Genomic DNA, 20,981 nt, shown 5'->3' with positions numbered 1-20,981 from the left:
ATATATATATATATATATATATATATATATATATATATATATATATATATATATATATATATATATGGCATATCATATGAGAATGCCATATTTATATGAGAATGTGATAATGAATCTGAACCATTGGATTTTAAAATAAATGGTGTAGATTATGGGTGAATCTTTTTTTCTCTCTCCTACATTTTGAAATAAATGATGTAGGAGAGAGAAAAAAAAATAATTCACCCATAATCTCCACCATTTATTTTAAAATCCAATGGTTCAGATTTATTCTCACATTCTCATATAAATATGGCATTCTCATATGATATGTCCTTTATATATATATATATATATATATATATATATATATATATATATATATATATATATATATATATATATATATATATAGAGAGAGAGAGAGAGAGAGAGAGAGAGAGAGATGAGAGGTCAAATTACACTTGAACAATTACATCATCAGTTACACTCGCTCAATAACTTCACATCGGATAAATATTTTTTAAAATCAACCGTTGGATTGAAATTTAATATCTTATGGATAATACCTATAAATTTTGAGTTTAGTCTATAATGATTTACTATATCATCAAGATATACAAATATTAACATCAAAATGAGTTTTCATATAACGTTAATTTTGATGTAATTGTAATTCAATAACATAATAAATCATTATAGATTAATCTCAAACTTTGTAGGTATGATCTATATGATAGTATATTTCAATCCAATGGTTGATTTTAAAAATTATTCATTCGAAATAAAATTATTGAGCGAGTGTAACTTGTGGTGTAACTCCTCGGGTGTAATTTCCAGTACTGCACCTCCCATGACAAACTCTTTTCTATTTTCTTTAGGCTTCTACTTTGGCCTAACACCCAAATTAATGTTGACAACTTTTATTATTTGGCTGGAAGTCTATCATTTTCCTTGTATAAGAGGGTTCATGAGTATTACTTACTAAAAGCTCTCAACGTTTATTGAATACTCTCAAGATCAATTCTTGGGGAGAGGAGTAGTTTTTTTTTTTTTTCGAACCTCTTTAATTCCCGGCATTCTTTCTTTTCCATAAACTCTTTACTTTTTGCAGTTTATTTTTTGCTGTTTAATATTAAAATTATTTTAAAACTATTTTTAAACTTTGATTTTAAATTGTAAAGTTTTTCAAAATCACATTTTTCTGAACAACACAATTCACCCTTTATGTGTGAAGTCACATGTCCAACACACCATAGTGTGAAGATTATAAGATAAGTCTTAATGTGAGACTTGTACAAAGATCCAACGTAGTAGAAAATTCTTGAAGGTGTGGAGGAACTAGATATATCCTTGGTTGATAGGGGAACTAAGATAATTCCTTGTGTTCATTTATTTTCCAACACTAAAGTTTTATGCACTTTAAATTCATATTAAAGTTGAACACAAGGAATTAGCATAATTTCCCTTATCAACCAAGGATACACCTAAACCCTTCACATCATGTAAAATTTGAAAATTATTAAGAACCAATTAGCAATATTTTGCACAATTTTAAGAGAAGATTTTAAAATTTTGAAAATTATGAAGACCAACTTGTAAAATTTAAAACATTAAAAATAATTAATTTGACATTCACATAATATGGAATATAAAAGAAATTTTAAATTATTTAATTTTATATGTTATTTTAAAATTATTAAATTTAACTTAGAAACGAATATTTTATGAATTTTCATTATTTTGATAATTTTTCATATTTTTTTATTTAAAACTATTTAAATTATTTTAAATTCTCTCAAAACCTTATATTTCTTCAATAAAATGTCTTATGCAAACACATTTTTAGAGTTGAATTCTGACAATTTAATCAAAACATAACAATATTTTTAAAACTTAAAATAAATAAAAAATAAATTTAAATTAGTTGTAAGATTAAATTATTTAAATTCATTGTGACCGAGAGAGTACTACATTAAACATTCAAACAATGATGTATAAAAATAATACTCCCTCCATCTCATAATAAGTGTTCTATTTGAGTTTTGCGCGGTTCTTAAGAAAATGATGGATGTGTTGGTTTTAATGATAAAGTTAATATTATTTACTAAAGTACCCTTATATCCCATAGGTAGTAGAGTAGTTGAAAAACGTGAAAGTTAATAAATATGGGTATAGTAGTGGAAAAAATTAATAAATGTTGCATTGGTTTTCTAAAGAGACATTTATTTTGAGACATAAAGAAAAATGCAAATGAGAATGAGTCGGAGGGAGTAACAACTCTATTGAACTATCGACGTGTGTAAAAACCCTTATCCACTAAATTTGATGAAATTACAGACTCAGAATTGAACATCAATGGCTTCCATAGCTTCTTCATCTTCAACACTTTCCACGGGTCTTCTTCTGCGTTCACCCACACTTCAATTAGGCAGAAGAAGGATCAGAATCACACCCAATTCTGTGAGAATAATTCCCACTCGCTCCTGTCTCGATGACACTTCTTCTCTACTAAAAGCAGCTCAATACACTGTATGTATATCAACTTTCAATTCATCTTAATTTTCTTTCTTTCCAACTTTCAAATTTTGTTATTACCGGTGTAGAAGTGTCGGTGTCCGAGTCCGGTAGATAATTTGAGCTTATCTAGATAATTTGAGCTTATCTAGATAAACACTTGTGAATTGTGAGACTGTTTATAGAGACAACTTATCAAATGTTCATGATTAGATAAGCTGTTTTCGGTCTATTTCTATAAGTTATCCTGAATAGCTGATGAAAACAACTTTTACTTTATATAAATACAATTTTATCTTTTGTTATAGAAATAGTAGTTTATGCATAAGTACTTATATGATAAGCAGTTATGTTATTAATGTTTAATTAAACTCTTTATCTGAAGAGGTGCAAACTCAACAGAGGCTTGTTTGCATTGGTTTATTTGACTTTATCTACCGGCATAGGCACTTGGGGGACGGTTTCTTAATACATATTTTTAATGAGATTTTTGCAATATTTGTCAAAATTGTATCTTCGTAATGTTTTCAACCAACCCCCTAACTCTCCGATTTGTTGTTCTAAGTGATTGAGTTAACAAATACTAATGAAAACAGTGTTTTTTTTGTTGACAAAAATCATGTTTTTCGTACGTTTCGAATTCCGCTTTTTGATCCTTCGAAATTATCCAATTTATTGGTTGATGAATGAGTTTTGTAGAAATGTACTATTGTTTTATAGGTGGATACATACGTGAAAAGTGGCATGGTTGTAGGATTGGGGTCTGGTCATGCCTCTGGTATGGCCATTCAGCATCTGGGCCGCCAGCTTCATCGGGGTAATTTGAAGGACATAGTAGGGATTCCCACGTGAGCTCTTCTTCCGTCCCTCGAAAAACTTTTTACTTGTGCATTGAATGAAAAACTGCCGGCATATTTTAGGGAAGTAATACAACAAGATGTAAGTAAGTTCCACCAAACCATCTGTCATTGATGCATTCGTTTATGCAGGTCTGTTGCAAGTGCGAGTGAAGCAGCAAAGGCTGGGATTCCATTGATTACTTATCAAGGCAGTTCTCAAGTGTGCACCAAAATAATCATATTCTAGATTTTCCTTTAATGTTGAGTGTTTCTTGTTTTACAAGGCATTTGGATGCTTGCGAGAAAACCTTGTATGCAATCTTTGGTGAAAATTGTCCTAAAGAGAATCATAACTAAGAAAAACGTTTTGATTACAGTTCAATTAAAAAAAGTAAATTAATGTTTGGATATGTTGATGTGTAAAGTTAGGTGTGCTTTTTAATTCATTTGCAATTGTTCTATTGTAGATCGATTTTGCATTTGATGACGCTGATGGTGTAGAAGAAGGAACATTTGTTACTATCATTGGGCGGAGGAAACTGCAAAGTGAGGAATCCATAATACAGGAGAAGGTTAGTTGCTATATATTTTTCTCCCGAATTTACTCATGAAGATCAACTTTCATGTTTTGATGATGATTGATCCTTTTGTTTTCAGTCCATACTGAATGCTGCCAATAAACTAGCGTTCATTATCGAAGAAAGCCAGTACAAAGGTGGTCTGGAAGGTTCTATTCCAGTTTTAATTCAGTCTGTAAGAAACTGTGCTAATTATTAGCTTTTTGATTATTTCTGGTGTATACTTGTCTTGAATACCAAAATTTTCCTTGTAGCTTAACTGGTTGGCAATTGCTGAAGAGATTGATGATATGTTTCTCGGTGATGCTGAGGTTTGCTAGACATTCCCTCTATTCTTAGTTTTTCATCATGTATGTTAAACCTCCATGTTCTTGGTCCTCCATATTTTTCATCATCTATACTACTCTAAATTGCATTTAAGCTACTCTATATAAAGGTTTATGGTTTATTCTTGATCCAAGCGGTTATTTTCTCCATTCTCTTAATTATTTTACGGAAAAAAATGCATATTGCGATTATATTTATCGTTTTTCTATGTAAAATAGGTGTGGAGAAGAGCATCTATAGGTCAAGTAGGTCCACTGGGAGGTGACTTTCCATTAGTGACAAGAGAAGGACATAATGTTCTTGATGTTATCTTCACATCTCCAATATCAAGTCTCGGTAAGTTCTGCCTGAATTTTTTGGTCTAATAGTCTTGTGATTGGAATTTCACCTATTAAAGGTGAATATGTATTTGCCCCTGCAATCGCATGTCCATCCAAAGCTACCAACTGAGCTGCCTTAACGAGACGTTATGTCTGCAATTTTGTTGACGCATATTTTAGTTCCAAGCCTCGCCATAGTAATTCTGTTGCTCAATCCCATTAGTTTTGTATTACTTGCAGCTGAAGTAGCGAAAATCCTCGATAAACTTGATGGTGTTGTTGACCATGGTGTCATTTCGAAAATCCCGTTAGTTTTCTCTCTCAAATTTTATATGATAATGACAAATATAACAGTTTATCTCATTTAGTTTTGTTCTTGTATAACACAGATGCACAGTGGTAATTGCTTCTCCTAATGGGTTCAACGTTTTGGAAAAATTGACTGCAGATATAGTGGGTTAGACTTCACTATGTAAGAGGATATTTGCACCTCATATATTGTAATTTTTGTTCCAAAATCATGTTATCTCTTGAAAATTCACTTCAAAAGAATGAGAAGATTAAGAGGAAAAATAATGTGAGTGAAAAGAAAGAGAAAATGTTACAGTTTTATTGAATAAATAGAAAAATAATAATTGTTGACCTTCTGTAATGTGTGTGCTTGATTTGCAATTAAACGAATCAAGTTTCTTTCAATATTTTTGTTTACACGTTTCAATATTATTTATGGTGAGAAAATATTACTATCTGACTTTGAGTAGTTGATAAAAACTACTCTCTAACTAATATTAGATCTAGAATGCAAAAGAAGACTAAAACATAAATAACAACTTTTCTCTTACTTCATTCAATCACAAACATAGAGTATAAATACTACTAGGGTTTCTATCTACCCTATTGATTTGGGCCGTGGGCCACTTCATTTAAAAACATAACATAAGTTCCCTACATAACATAGACTTGAAATTAATATAGTGCAACATCTATTCCATTTTGTAATCTTTAAACCAAACGGGCTTCTTTTTGAATCTGCTGGGCCTAACAATACTCCCGGGCCCAATGAGAACCTTGTCCTCAAGGTTCTGTGTAGGTGTATCAGCCCAATTCGTAACTGGCCCAAAATGCTGTGGAGTAGAACATGTGACCGTTGGAGCCAGAATTCCGTCTTTGGGAGAGAGAGAAGGACGCGTGGCAGAAATGGGTTGGGCTGGGGGGCGGTGATGATGTGTTGTCGCTTTGAGGATAGGGGGAATCCGGATGTGTGGTTGAGATAGGGGATAAGGAGATGAGGTTCGGCGGAAATCCAGGGAAAAGGTTTCTCGAGCCTTGTGCGGTGCAGTGTTCAAAGCCTTCACGTGGGAAGGCGTGGCTTTTTCGTCAAAAGGAAGGGGGTTACAGCTGTAAGGGATGTTGGACGGTGGAGATGGCATTTGAGTGGGTGACGTGTCGGTTCGAGGGCGTATCAGATGGCTTTTGCGTTTTGGAAACTGAATAGCATCTGAAGAAGTACTTAGGGAGTTGGAAAGTGAATTATGAGTCACAAGTACATTTTCCTTCCTCTTTATTTCTTGTTTTTCTCTGCACGCCTCTTCTTTTGAATTCACAGAAACAAACTCTTCATCCTTTGAACTTACCGAAACACTATTTGCATTCTCCTTTCCTTCTAAACACTCATCATCTAGTAAATAAGGCTTGGTGTGCATTAACGGTAATGGTTGAGGAACGGACATGGGTGGGCTACCATAATAAAGCCGGAGCAAGGAAACATGTACTACCGGATGAATACGCGATGAAGAAGGGAGATCTAATAAGTATGCAATGTTACCTACTCTCCTGATGATTCTGTATGGGCCAAAGAATCTCTTGGAAAGCTTCTGCGAAACTCTCTTGGAGACAGTAGTTTGGCGATACGGTGGAAGCTTCAAAAGAACCAGATCTCCAACGTTAAAGGTAACGTCCATCCGTTTTGGGTTGACTTGTTTTTCCATCTGTATCTTGCTCTTCTGAAAATTGGCTTTTAACTGTGTTAAAATTTCTTGCCGTAGTTGCAGGTTGTCATTCAAGGTGTCATTTGAAGCTGATCCTTTGGTGTACTCCGGGATGGAGGGTGGATCTCTACCGTACAGGGCTTTGAAAGGGGACATCTTGATGGTCGTGTGGAAGGAAGTGTTATACCAATACTCGGCAAGATGGAGGAATTTATACCAACGACGAGGGTGATCATTCACTAAGCAACGGAGGTAAGTTTCTAAAGACCTGTTCACAACTTCTGTCTGCCCATCTGTTTCTGGATGGTTGATCCGCTGTCGCGCGCGGATCAAAAACGAGTATTTTGAAAACGTAGTTTAGCGGTAACGACAACTCGAATATCGTTCTCACAAGGATTCTTGATTTTATTAACTAACACTAAAAACGATAATGGGGGTTTGTTTTAGAATCAATTTATAAAACAGAGTAAATTAAGTGATTATCAAAATAAGCTAAACGGCTAATCCTACTGATTCGGGTTCCGACTTATCATCGGTTATAATAACACCAATCCCTAGACGGCTTCGATCCTATTCGATTATGAGATTAATCAGACAAGCGCTTATCAAAATCATACGAGTTATGTTCCTGTTTACCGAATTAAGCAAACGGTTAAGAATATGACGAGTTAACGAATTAAGCAAACGATAACACGCAATTAAATTTAGGAACATGCATACAATCGAATTTAATCAATTCTATCCTATGAACAACAATCGAATTAAGCAAACAATTGTAATCAAATTAAGCAAATGATTTCATAGAAAATAATTGAACAGAAATCGAATTTAAATTAGTATTAGAATAACCTCAAAGCAATGGAACCCATAAGCAGCAGGATTTGCCTTCGGGAATTAATTCTTCATTCTAATCATGAAACCAAAAGTGAAATTTGTGGAAAAAAAAGGTCTTCCGTATTCTAGCGGCTGCCAACCCTTATAAAACAAAATAAGGTTTTCTTCTCTACTAACTCAAACTGGGTCAAAAACATAACCCAAGCCCATAAACTAATGACCCAAAAACAAATTATTCTAATGACTGAAACTTCAACGAAATTCTGGGAACTATGCATTTGGAATTTGTCTTTGACTCTAACATGAAAGATGTAGCTCTTTCTCTTAGCTTTCCGGCGATTATTAGAACGCGTCGATCCGATTCCCGAAGCTCCAGTTATGATCAATTTAGTGCAGACTGCTAATGCTGAAAATCGATTGCGAAAATCAAATAAGTGCAAAAATAAACTGATTTATAAAAACACATTAAAATAGAAAAATAAACAAGGTAAAGTAAAGAAATGCCTAAGTAAAAATATAGGAGAATGTGGATAAATATGCACTGATCAATGGTACGAAGAGCTATATTTTAACGTCGTTCCTTGGATTTTGAAAAATTCTTTCCAGAACTGGCTTAGGAACAACGGATCACGATCAGAAATGATGGATTTAGGGATTCCATGCAATCGGAATATCTCAACTGCGAAACGTGAAGCTAGGTCTTTTGCAGTGTATTTTGATGGTAGTGCGAGGAAGTGAACGTATTTTGTAAGTCTGTCACAGATCACCCAAACCACTGTATGTCCGTAGGAGGGAGGAAGATGTGTGATAAAGTCCATCGTGAGTTCATCCCAGACTCTATGTGGTACAGGTAAAGGTTGGAGAAGGCCCTTTTTTTTTCTGAGTTAGATATTTATTATGTTGACAAATATCACACTTCTTAACCAGTTCTTTTACTGCAAGGTGCATTACTGGCCAAGAGAAGGAGGTTTTCAGACGCGCCAGTGTAGCCTTTACGCCGGAGTGACCAGCTGTGGGAGTGGCATGGTATTCTTGGAGTATGTCCGACCGCAGCTGTTGAATATCTGGTAGGTAAATGCTGTCCTTGTAGAATAGAAGTCCTTGTGAAAACTTATATAAATGTCCTTCTGAAGAGCTTTCTATATTGTGTTTAACAATATTCTGACCCACGGTATCGTGTGCATAAAACTGGCGGAGAGTGGCAAGAAGATTTGGGACTGGTGATGACAATGATAACAGAAGGAAGGTAGCTTCGTGGAACTGTCTGCTCAAGGCGTCTGCAACCACGTTAGATCTGCCAGGTATGTAAAAGATGTCAAAGTTAAATCCCTGTAATTTGGAGGCCCATTTTTGTTGTTCCGGAGTTTGAATCTTTTGTAACAGCAAATTTTTAAGACTCTTTTGATCAGTGTAAATGTGGAACTTCTGACCAATAATGTATTGCCTCCATTTCTTTACAGCTTCTGTCACGGCAAACATCTCCCTAACGTAAACTGAGGCGAATTGCATGCGGCTACACATCTTTTTGCTAAAGAAGGCAATCGGATGGGAGTCCTGGGACAGCACTGCTCCAATGGCAACTCCGGAAGCATCAGTTTCAATTACGAAAACTTTTGTAAAGTCTGGTAAAGCAAGGACCTGCATGTTGGTCATCTTGTTTTTAAGCTCTGTAAAGGCCCTTTGTGCCTCTGTATTCCAAGAAAATTTAGTGGAACGTAACAGGTCGGTGAGGGGAGCGGCGAGAGTGGCGTAATTTCGTACAAATCTTCTATAAAAACCGGTGAGCCCTAAAAAACCTCTGAGAGTCGTGAGAGAACGTGGAGGGGGCCATTCCAAAATGGCTCTCACTTTTTCTGGGTCAGGTGCTACGCCTTCTTTTGAAATAACATGACCCAAATAATCAATGCTCTGAGCTGCAAAAACACATTTAGAAATTTTGGCAAAGAAAGAATTCTGGTAAAGTAACTCGAAAACAACCTGCAAATGATGTAAATGGTCTGTGAAATTATTGCTGTAAACAAGTATATCATCAAAAAAAACTAAAACGAATTGTCGTAAATAGGGACGTAGTAAGTCGTTCATAGCAGATTGAAAAGTTGAGGGTGCGTTAGTAAGTCCGAAGGGCATCACAAGAAATTCATAATGCCCGTCGAAAGTGCGAAAAGCTGTTTTATGCGTGTCCTCTTTTGCAACCCGGATCTGGTGATAGCCAGAGCGTAGATCTATCTTGGAAAAAATAGTAGCTGACCCTAGTTCATCAAGTAATTCATCAATGGTGGGTATGGGGAATTTGTCTTTAACTGTTACTGCATTCAAAGCCCGGTAGTCAACACAAAAACGCCACGTTCCATCTTTTTTTGTGACTAGGATCACCGAGGAAGAGAAAGGGCTAGTGCTAGGTACAATGGTTCCACTTTGTAACATTTCTTCGATGAGGGAAGTCATAGCATCTTTTTGGGAATGAGGGTAGCGATAAGGTTTCACGTTTATGGGGGGTGTGTTAGGAAGTAATGTGATGTGATGATCATGGGGTCGGGTAGGTGGGAGGGATGTGGGGATGTTAAAAATTGGTTCATAAGTTTGGATGAGTTTGATGATGTCAGGATGTAAATTCTTTGGAAGGGCAGATAAGGGTGAGTCATTTGGTATAGGGGTTTGGTGTTGGGGAAGAATAGGTTGACAAAACATTAAGTGCAGCGATGCAACTGAATCTGTATGGAGGAAGTGGCGGAATTGGTGTAAAGTTGATTGGGTGGGGCTTTGTGTTGGGTCACCTTTAAGTGTGATAGGCTTTTCTAAATGGGTAAAAGTGATGGACGGGATGGAGAAATCAGCCTGAATAGTTCCTAGGGTCCTTAGCCAAGCCATGCCTAAGACAACATCTGCCCCTTCAATAGGGAGTAAGTAAAAGGGAAGGTTGAAAGGTTTGTTTTGTAGAACAATTTGAACATCTTCACAAATACCTTGACATTGTAAATGGGAGCCATTACCAACCATAACGGAAAATTGGGAGATAGGAGTGGTTGGAAGATTGAGGTGTTGAGCGATCCTTGGTTGTAAAATGTTGTGTGTGTTGCCGGTATCCACTAGGACCATAACTGAAAGTCCACCAATTTTTCCTTTAAATTTCAGTGTTTGGGGTGAGAATTGCCCTGTGAGGGCATGAGTGGATAATTGAAAATATGTGTCAACCAGGGCTGACTCATTCTCACCTTCAGCAGATTCTATTTCCATGTTTATATCCAAGTTATCATCATCAGCCAGCAGTAACAGAAATCTCGAAGTAGAGCACTTGTGACCCATGATAACACGAAAATGTATCACATATTTGGCTTGATTTACATATATTATTTCCCTATTTTATCTTAATTATGTTGCTTTATGTCGGTATTATGCTGGTATTTTCATTGTTTCAGGTTTTATGTTCGTTTTGAGGACTATTTGTGAAAAGGAAAGAAATGGAGCTAAATTCATTGCTATTTATGCCTAAAAGATGAAAAAAGGGTGCTGAAGTAAGAAAGGGGTGCAAATAGGATGGACCAAGTTTGGAAGCCCAGCCCACGAAGGAGCTGAAGCTCCTACTATGAAGAAGCTGAGAAGCCCGTCTTAGGGCCCAATTGCATGGAGACGCCCGTCTCCAAAGTCCAAGGGCCACGTCATCAAAGGAGACGTCCGTCTCCCAAGTTCACCCACGTCCACTGCCACGTCCCCAAGCTCCAAGCCCACTAAGAGACGCCCGTCTCCAAAAGTACGTGGACCCCGCCACTTTCTCCATTAATTTAGTGGGCAATTCCAAGTCTTCCTATATTTTCTCAACTTCCCACGCATGATCTCCACTACTTCTCACATGATGCTGAAAGGAACTTCCTGAAGGATAGAAAAACACTTAGAAAGGGGGGGGTTTGAATAAGTGTAGCTTTAAAAACTTGACAGATAAAAATAAATTGCACAGTTATTTTTATCCTGGTTCGTTGTTAACTAAACTACTCCAGTCCACCCCCGCAGAGATGATTTACCTCAACTAAGGATTTAATCCACTAATCGCACGGATTACAATGGTTTTCCACTTAGTCAGCAACTAAGTCTTCCAGAGTCTTCTGATCACACACTGATCACTCCAGGAACAACTGCTTAGATACCCTCTAAGACTTTTCTAGAGTATTCTGATCCACACGATCACTCTAGTTACAACCTGCTTAGATAACCTCTAAGACTTCCTAGAGTATTCTGATCCACACGATCACTCTAGTTCCTTACAACTTAATGTAATCAATTCTAAGAGTATTACAATTGCTTCTTAAAAGCTATAATCACAAACTGTGATATTTCTCTTAACGTTTAAGCTTAATCTCACTAATATATTACAACAGCAATGTAGTGAGCTTTGATGAAGATGAAGATTCTGAGCTTTGAGTAGAACAGAGTTTCAGCAAGTTAATAGGCGTTGTTTTTGTTCAGAATCGTTAACCTTGCTTCTCATCAGAACTTCATATTTATAGGCGTTGGAGAAGATGACCGTTGAGTGCATTTAATGCTTTGCGTGTTCCGTACAGCATCGCATTTAATGTTATACGCTTTTGTCAACTACCTCGAGCCTTGTTCACGCTGTGTCTACTGACGTTGCCTATAATAGCTTTTAACGTTCCTTTTGTCAGTCAGCGTAGCTTGCCACTTGTACTTCCTTCTGATCTGATGTTTGTGAATACAACGTTTGAATATCATCAGAGTCAAACAGCTTGGTGCAAAGCATCTTCTGATCTTCTGACCTTGAAGTGCTTCTGAGCGTGATACCATCAGAACTTCAGTGCTTCTGATCTCATGTTCTTCTGATGCTTCCATAGACCCATGTTCTGATTCTGCTTCGACCATCTTCTGATGTCTTGCCAGACCATGTTCTGATGTTGCATGCTGAACCCTTTGAGACAAAGCTTCTGAGCGCTGAATTATGCATACTCTTTATATATTTCCTGAAAAGGAAATTGCATTGGATTAGAGTACCATATTATCTTAAGCAAAATTCATATTATTGTTATCATCAAAACTAAGATAATTGATCAGAACAAATCTTGTTCTAACAATCTCCCCCTTTTTGATGATGACAAAAACATATATAAATGATATGAATTTGCGATCAGAAAGAGCAGACGGCAAAAGACAAATTACACAGCTATAGCATAAGCATATGAATATGTCTCCCCCTGAGATTAACAATCTCCCCCTGAGATAAATAATCTCCCCCTGAAATAAATACTCGAAGAACTTTAATAAAAGACTTCCCTGATTATTTCGGTAGAGACGATCACATAAGCTTCTGTCTTTAGAGAATTCATAGCTTCTGACTTCTGCTTCCATTGGACAGCTTCAGAACTAGAATTTCTTTAGATCCCTAGAACACTCACAGCTTCTGATTCCTGCTTCCATCTAGGACAGCTTCAGAACTTGAATTTCTTCGATCTTCAGAACATTCACAGCTTCTGATTTCTGCTTCCATTTAGGACAGCTTCAGAACTTGAATTTCTTTGATCTTCAGAACATTCATAGCTTCTGATTTCTGCTTCCATTTAGGACAGCTTCAGAACTTGAGTTTTCTGGATCTTTAGAACATTCACAGCTTCTGATTTCTGCTTCCCTCGGATAGCTTCAGAGCTTTGAATTTCTACCAACATCACTTCATGCTAGATTTGTATCAGAACATTGTTGAATGTACCAGAGCATCATCAGAGCATCTCTACATCCTGAAATGTTACAGAACAAAAACTAAACGACAAAAGTCAGCATGAACGAGTCAGAACATAAAATGTATATTCGAACACATGATATGTATCAGAGCCATATATGCTAAAATAATGTATCAGAGCAAATAGAATTTTGTCAGAGCAAATAGACAAATATGGATCAAATTCTATTATCAGTGCTTCTGATTTATTCTTCTTTCTTGCTTCTGATTTCTGAAACTTGACAGCACTCGGCTTGCTTCAGTTTCCATGAGCTTATTCTTTTTACAGAATAACACTTCTTATGGTTTTGCTTCTTGTGTTTGCTTTGAAGATTCTCTTCACTTCTTTATACCTGCAAAACACTTAAACCATATAGAACTTGCAGTTCTTGTTAGTAAATGTGTGGGAGCTTTACCCAGCAACTGATAGATTAATCAAATCATTTATCATTTATCTTCTCCCCCTTTTTGTCATAACATCAAAAAGAATATTTCAAAAGATTCAGATGAATAAAACAAGAGACAAAAGGAAAGAAACACAAATAACTTTTCATTGATTCCAACAAGAAAGATTACAAAAGAGGAATGCAGGAAAACAGATGCAACAAGGAAAGAAAACTACACAGACCAAAGGACTAAGATCCTAGCCTACGCAAAATCCGCGCCAGAACATCATGAATCCCGTCAGTGCTTGTAGCTTGCCTTGCCATGAAAGAGCGAAACTCAGCATTGGCTACTTCTTGCGCGTCCAAACGAGAAGCCAGCATAGCTTGATTCTGATGAAGAGCTTCCAAGGTCTCCATCAGAGCTGAGGTTTCACCAGAAGAAGAGGCACCTGAATTTCTGCCAAAAGGGACAGCAATCTCAGCAGGGTGATCTTCTGGGAGATCTTCAGCTTGTGCATCTTCCATTTCCTCATCTGAGTCTGACTCAGAAGTAGCCTTAGCATATTCTGGTTCAGGCAGCTCAGAAGTTCCATCTTCCAACGCTTGAAGAATAGCTGCAAGGTTTGTTGGAGGAGTAGGACCAGCAACTTCAGCAGGATAAACCACTACTGGAAAGACCATGTGAGGTGCTTTTTCAGACGGGTTCATTCTAAACCAGTTAAACAACCACTGAAAATCTCCAGTCAGCACAGGAAACCATGGTTTCCACACCACGATGTCTCTGCAGAGATTTTCTTCTTCCAACTCATCTGCAGGTATCTTCTTCTCAAGAACACTTCTGTTCCTGATGAGATGGTGATAGCTGCTTTCACCAGCTTCCAACCGAAGACCACGAATACCAGGAGCTTCAGACATGATCCTTCTCTGAGTGTCTGTATCCCTAACCAGAAAATCCTGACGAAAGGTATTCCAAAGGTTGCTTGTAGCATACTCATCCAGATGGTTAAGGTGAGCAGCACCCAGAATCTCCAACCAGCCATTTACGTCAGAATGTAAAAGCTCCAGATATGATTGAGTGGTAGGGGTTGGAGGGTTGACAGTGAACCTGGAGTCGGGAAGAACAACACTATAGGGATTAGGTGTTCTGGTGGGAAAAGGGTGTGAGAGAGATAAAGAAATATCTGATGGATGGGTTGAAGGAGAGGAGATATCAGATGGTGAAGAAGGTGGTTCCGAGAGGATGAATGAAAACGGGTTCACTTTGAGAGGGTCATCGGTGATCCTTACTCTTTTTGGTTTGGTTTCTGGTTCAGCAATTGCCTTTCTCTTTTGTTTCCGATCATTATCTTGATTCCCAGAGCTTGACGATGGATTCATGATGAAGTTGCAGATATTGGAAACTGCTAGGGTTTATGATATGAATGCAAAGAGAGAGAACGAAAAAGAAACTGAATGCAAAGTGAGAGAAATATAAGAGGGAAAAGAAACGTTTGAAGAATATAAAAAGAAAACTGAAAGAGAGTAAATGATGAAAAGCATTTAATGTTACGTGACGTGAGGAGAGATAATAATGACAAAAGACGTGATTTGCACAGTTACCTAAGTAGACGTCCCCTCAACTGCACGCACGCTTGTCCAGGACTAGTGAACACGTGTTTACCATCTGGATAGCCAGTTACAGCTGTTTTGCTTTTAAAGAGATTCTGAATCAACTTAGACAATGAAACGTTAGTAATAACTGAATCACAATTTCTAATTGATTTCAATCAGAACTTCTTAAAAAAAATTTCATTTCAGAAGATACCCATACATAAGAACTTCCTATCTTCTCATTCTGGGCTTGTTTCTGAAGACCCATTTTGTACCGATTATATTGAATCCATCTGGTCTAGGAACAAGATCCCAAACATCATTCCTTGTAAACTGATTCAGTTCTTCTTGCATAGCAATTATCCAATCTGGATCTTCTAGAACATGATCAACAGAAGTTGGCTCGATCAAAGATACAAGACCTAATTGACAGTCTGCATTGTTCTTAAGGAATGCTCTTGTTCTGATTGGATCATCCTTCTTTCCAAGAATGACATCTTCTGAATGACCAGAGATGAGTCTGGATGATCTTCTGACAGATGGTTCTTCAGAAATGCTTAGATTCTCCAGAGAAGCTGATACTTGATCTTTAGATTCTTTGCTTCTGAGAAGCTCTGCTTCTGATGCGTTGCTTCTTGGCTCAGCAACTTCTGATATATCAATATCCCAATCTGCAAAATTATCAAACTGCTTTGGTTTTTCAGAACCAAGCTTATCATCAAACCTGATATTGATTGATTCTTCTACAATCAATGTTTCAGTATTGTATACTCTGTAGCCTTTTGAGCGTTCAGAATATCCAAGAAGGAAACATTTTTGTGCTTTGGAATCAAACTTACCAAGATGATCTTTAGTGTTCAGAATAAAGCATACACATCCAAAAGGATGGAAATATGAAATGTTGGGCTTTTTATTCTTCCACAATTCATAAGGAGTCTTATTTAGAATAGGTCTGATAGAGATTCTATTCTGAATATAGCATGTAGTGTTTATTGCTTCTGCCCAGAAATGCTTAGCCATATTGGTTTCATTGATCATGGTTCTGGCCATTTCTTGCAGAGTCCTATTCTTTCGTTCTACAACTCCATTTTGCTGTGGAGTTCTAGGACAAGAGAAATCATGGGCAATACCATTTTCTTTGAAGAATTCTTCAAAGGATCTGTTCTCAAATTCACCACCATGATCACTTCTAACCTTTATGATTTTACACTCTTTTTCAGATAGAATCTGAATGCAGAAATCAAAGAACACTGAATGAGACTCATCCTTGTGTTTCAAGAATTTTACCCACGTCCAGCGGCTATAATCATCTATGATGACTAATCCATATTTCTTCCCTCTGACAGATGCTGTTTTGTCTGGGCCAAACAGATCAATGTGCAAGAGTTCTAATGGCCTTGAGGTAGAAACAACATTCTTGGACTTGAATGTAGGTTTGGAGAACTTGCCCTTCTGACATGCTTCACAAAGAGCATCTGATTTGAATTTCAGATTAGGGAGTCCTCTGACAAGATCCAGTTTGTTAATCTGAGAAATCTTTCTCAAACTAGCATGACCTAATCTTCTGTGCCAGACCCACTGCTCTTCAGAAACAGACATAAGACAAGTCACCTTCTGACTCATAAGATCTTGCAGATCTGTCTTATAAATGTTGTTCTTCCTCTTGCCTGTAAATAGGATTGAGCCATCCTTCTGATTTACAGCCTTGCAAGACTTTTGATTAAAGATTATATCATAACCATTGTTACTCAATTGACTGATAGATAAGAGGTTATGTGTTAATCCTTCTACAAGAAGTACATTAGAAATGGAAGGAGAGTTACCAGACTTTATAGTTCCAGAGCCAATTATCTTGCCCTTCTGATCTCCTCCAAACTTGACTTCTCCTCCAGACTTAAGCACCAGGTCTTGGAACATAGACCTTCTTCCTGTCATGTGTCGTGAGCATCCAGAGTCCAGGTACCACGACATGTTGTGCTTTGTCCTTTTTGCAGCCAAGGATATCTGCAATAGGAATAATCTTATCCTTAGGTACCCACATTTTCTTGGGTCCTTTCTTGTTAGATTTTCTCAAGTTCTGATTGAACTTGGGTTTAACATTGTAAGCAATAGGAGGAACAACATGATAATTTTTAATGCGAGTTTCATGATATTTCCTAGGTTGTGTCACATGCTTTTTGGTGTGTGTTATGTGAAAACTTTGAGCATGTGAAGTGTGCCTAATATCATGGGAGTGGCCATACTTGAACTGATCATACAATGGCTTGTATGTGAATTTCATTTCATCAACAGGTTCAAGTTTGTATGGGGTTTCACCCTCAAAACCAATGCCGACTCTTTTGTTTCCAGACACAACATATATCATAGAAGCTAGCTGACTTCTGCCAATACTTCTAGATAAGAACTTCCTGAAACTTAAATCATATTCTTTCAGAATATGGTTTAGACTAGGAGTGGATTTTTCTGAATCAGAAGGAGATCCAACATTATTGGATAATTTTAAAAGTTTTTCTTTTAATTCAGAATTCTCCAACTCAAGCTTCTTTGTTTCAAATTCAAATAGCTTTTTCAGCTCTTTGTATTTGAGACTAATCTGAGACTTGAATTCCAGAAGTTCAGTTAGACCGGAAACTAACTCATCTCTAGTAAGTTCAGAAAATACCTCTTCAGAATCTGATTCTGATGTAGATTCTGATCCGTCATCTTCTGTCGCCATCAGCGCACAGTTAGCCTGCTCATCTTCAGAGTCTGAATCATCTTCTGACTCATCCCAGGTTGCCATAAGACCTTTCTTCTTATGAAACTTCTTCTTGGGATTTTCCTTCTGAAGTTTTGGACATTCATTCTTGAAGTGTCCAGGCTCATTGCATTCATAGCACATGACCTTCTTCTTGTCAAATCTTATGTCATCAGAAGATTCTCCACGTTCAAATTTCTTTGAACTTCTGACGCCTCTGAACTTCCTTTGCTTGTTCTTCCAGAGTTAATTTAGCCTTCTGGAGATCAAGGACAGTTCATCTTCTTCTTCAGATTCTGATTCTTCAGGATCTTCTTCTCTAGCCTGAAAAGCGTTAGTGCATTTCTTGATATTGGATTTTAATGCAATGGACTTACCTTTCTTTTGAGGCTCATTTGCGTCCAGCTCTATTTCATGGCTTCTCAAGGCACTGATAAGCTCTTCCAGAGAAACTTCATTCAGATTCTTTGCAATCTTGAATGCAGTCACCATAGGACCCCATCTTCTGGGTAAGCTTCTGATGATCTTCTTTACGTGATCAGCCTTGGTGTATCCCTTGTCAAGAACTCTCAATCCAGCAGTAAGAGTTTGAAATCTTGAAAACATCTTTTCAATGTCTTCATCATCCTCCATCTTGAAGGCTTCATACTTCTGGATTAAAGCGAGAGCTTTAGTCTCCTTGACTTGAGCATTTCCTTCATGAGTCATTTTCAAGGACTCATATATGTCATAGGCCGTTTCCCTGTTAGATATCTTCTCATACTCAGCATGAGAGATAGCATTCAGCAAAATAGTTCTGCATTTATGATGATTCCTGAAAAGCTTCTTCTGATCATCATTCATTTCTTGCCTTGTCAGCTTTACGCCACTGGCATTTACTGGATGTTTGTAACCATCCATCAGAAGATCCCATAGATCACCATCTAGACCAAGAAAGTAACTTTCCAGTTTATCTTTCCAGTATTCAAAGTTTTCACCATCAAATACCGGCGGTCTAGTATAACCATTGTTACCGTTGTGTTGCTCAGCAGAGCCAGATGTAGATGCAGGTGTAGACTTTGCAGTTTCATCAGCCATCTTTTACTGAAGCGTTTTTCTCTTCCTGAATCTTTTCTAAACACGGTTAAGTGCTTGCACCTTAGAACCGGCGCTCTGATGCCAATTGAAGGATAGAAAAACACTTAGAAAGGGGGGGGGGTTTGAATAAGTGTAGCTTTAAAAACTTGACAGATAAAAATAAATTGCACAGTTATTTTTATCCTGGTTCGTTGTTAACTAAACTACTCCAGTCCACCCCCGCAGAGATGATTTACCTCAACTGAGGATTTAATCCACTAATCGCACGGATTACAATGGTTTTCCACTTAGTCAGCAACTAAGTCTTCCAGAGTCTTCTGATCACACACTGATCACTCCAGGAACAACTGCTTAGATACCCTCTAAGACTTTTCTAGAGTATTCTGATCCATACAATCACTCTAGTTACAACCTGCTTAGATAACCTCTAAGACTTCCTAGAGTATTCTGATCCACACGATCACTCTAGTTCCTTACAACTTAATGTAATCAATTCTAAGAGTATTACAATTGCTTCTTAAAAGCTATAATCACAAACTGTGATATTTCTCTTAACGTTTAAGCTTAATCTCACTTATATATTACAACAGCAATGTAGTGAGCTTTGATGAAGATGAAGATTCTGAGCTTTGAGTAGAACAGAGTTTCAGCAAGTTAATAGGCGTTGTTTTTGTTCAGAATCGTTAACCTTGCTTCTCATCAGAACTTCATATTTATAGGCGTTGGAGAAGATGACCGTTGAGTGCATTTAATGCTTTGCGTGTTCCGTACAGCATCGCATTTAATGTTATACGCTTTTGTCAACTACCTCGAGCCTTGTTCACGCTGTGTCTACTGACGTTGCCTATAATAGCTTTTAACGTTCCTTTTGTCAGTCAGCGTAGCTTGCCACTTGTACTTCCTTCTGATCTGATGTTTGTGAATACAACGTTTGAATATCATCAGAGTCAAACAGCTTGGTGCAAAGCATCTTCTGATCTTCTGACCTTGAAGTGCTTCTGAGCGTGATACCATCAGAACTTCAGTGCTTCTGATCTCATGTTCTTCTGATGCTTCCATAGACCCATGTTCTGATTCTGCTTCAACCATCTTCTGATGTCTTGCCAGACCATGTTCTGATGTTGCATGCTGAACCCTTTGAGACAAAGCTTCTGAGCGCTGAATTATGCATACTCTTTATATATTTCCTGAAAAGGAAATTGCATTGGATTAGAGTACCATATTATCTTAAGCAAAATTCATATTATTGTTATCATCAAAACTAAGATAATTGATCAGAACAAATCTTGTTCTAACACTTCCATTTCCATTCCCTATAAATAGAGGCTGAGCATTCATTTGAGAGTATCCAAGTTTTAGGCGCGGAAGCGCTGTTCATAGTTTTAGGCATAAATTATCACTTTGTAAAAGTGGTAGTTTCTCACATTGAGGAACTACCACACCATTAGTTTTAGGCCTACAATTTATGTACTCTTGGATGACAATCTTGCCGACATTATTTCAAAGCTTCATTCAAGTTTCAAGATTTGTTTTGTTCGCAATTTAATTCAAGTTTATTTCGTCTGCTTTACTTCCAGGTTTATTTATTTGCAATTATTTTAGTTTTATGTTCTTATAATATTGTTTTATCATTATCATTATAATATGGTTAGTAATTATAATTTCATGTTTAATAATTATAATTCCATGTTTAATAATTATAATTTCATGTTTGTTTCTTTAAGTATGTCTGGCTAATTTATTTAGATGTCGGTATGTAGAGTAATTTAACTGTAGGGATCCGAAATAAATTGGCTTAATTATGTTTTATTAAATATCACTTGTTTTTGGTTTGTATGTCTAATTTAATTAGTAAGTCTTAAAACCAATAGAGCGAAAGTTTGAGGGGTTAAGACGGTCAAAGGTTAAAATCAATAGAGCGAAAGTTTGAGATCTTTAACTGGATAGTAGACATAGGACATTAGTTTTAAGGATGGCGAAAGCGTATTAGAACTAATTAGAACTTATTTATTTTCAAAAAGTGTTTTTATACCCGCGCGGGATGGCGAAAGCGTACGTTAGGGATATTAGCATGTTCCGAGTCAACAGAGCGA

At 37.0% G+C, this 20,981-nt stretch overlaps 1 protein-coding gene across 2 annotated transcripts; it reads left to right on the top strand.

Annotated features, from left to right (window-relative positions):
* Window positions 1-2,253: 2,253 nt before the first annotated feature.
* Window positions 2,254-5,212, top strand: LOC131599780 (probable ribose-5-phosphate isomerase 4, chloroplastic). 2 transcript variants are annotated; one of them, XM_058872040.1, is made up of 9 exons: window positions 2,255-2,511; window positions 3,217-3,344; window positions 3,486-3,555; window positions 3,803-3,907; window positions 3,993-4,088; window positions 4,168-4,224; window positions 4,459-4,576; window positions 4,801-4,867; window positions 4,950-5,212. In XM_058872040.1, exons 1-9 carry the CDS (start codon window positions 2,338-2,340, stop codon window positions 5,020-5,022), a joined length of 888 nt encoding a protein of 295 aa, XP_058728023.1. In that variant the 5' UTR covers window positions 2,255-2,337; the 3' UTR covers window positions 5,023-5,212. The 2 variants fall into 2 exon arrangements, with proteins under 2 accessions (XP_058728024.1, XP_058728023.1); XM_058872041.1 differs by lacking the exon at window positions 4,801-4,867 and having other exon boundaries at window positions 2,254-2,511.
* The last annotated feature ends 15,769 nt before the right edge of the window (window positions 5,213-20,981 follow it).

Source organism: Vicia villosa, linkage group LG4 (genome assembly GCF_029867415.1).
Source record: "Vicia villosa cultivar HV-30 ecotype Madison, WI linkage group LG4, Vvil1.0, whole genome shotgun sequence".
NCBI lineage: Eukaryota > Viridiplantae > Streptophyta > Magnoliopsida > Fabales > Fabaceae > Vicia > Vicia villosa.
This window is presented reverse-complemented; position numbering and strand designations above follow the sequence as displayed.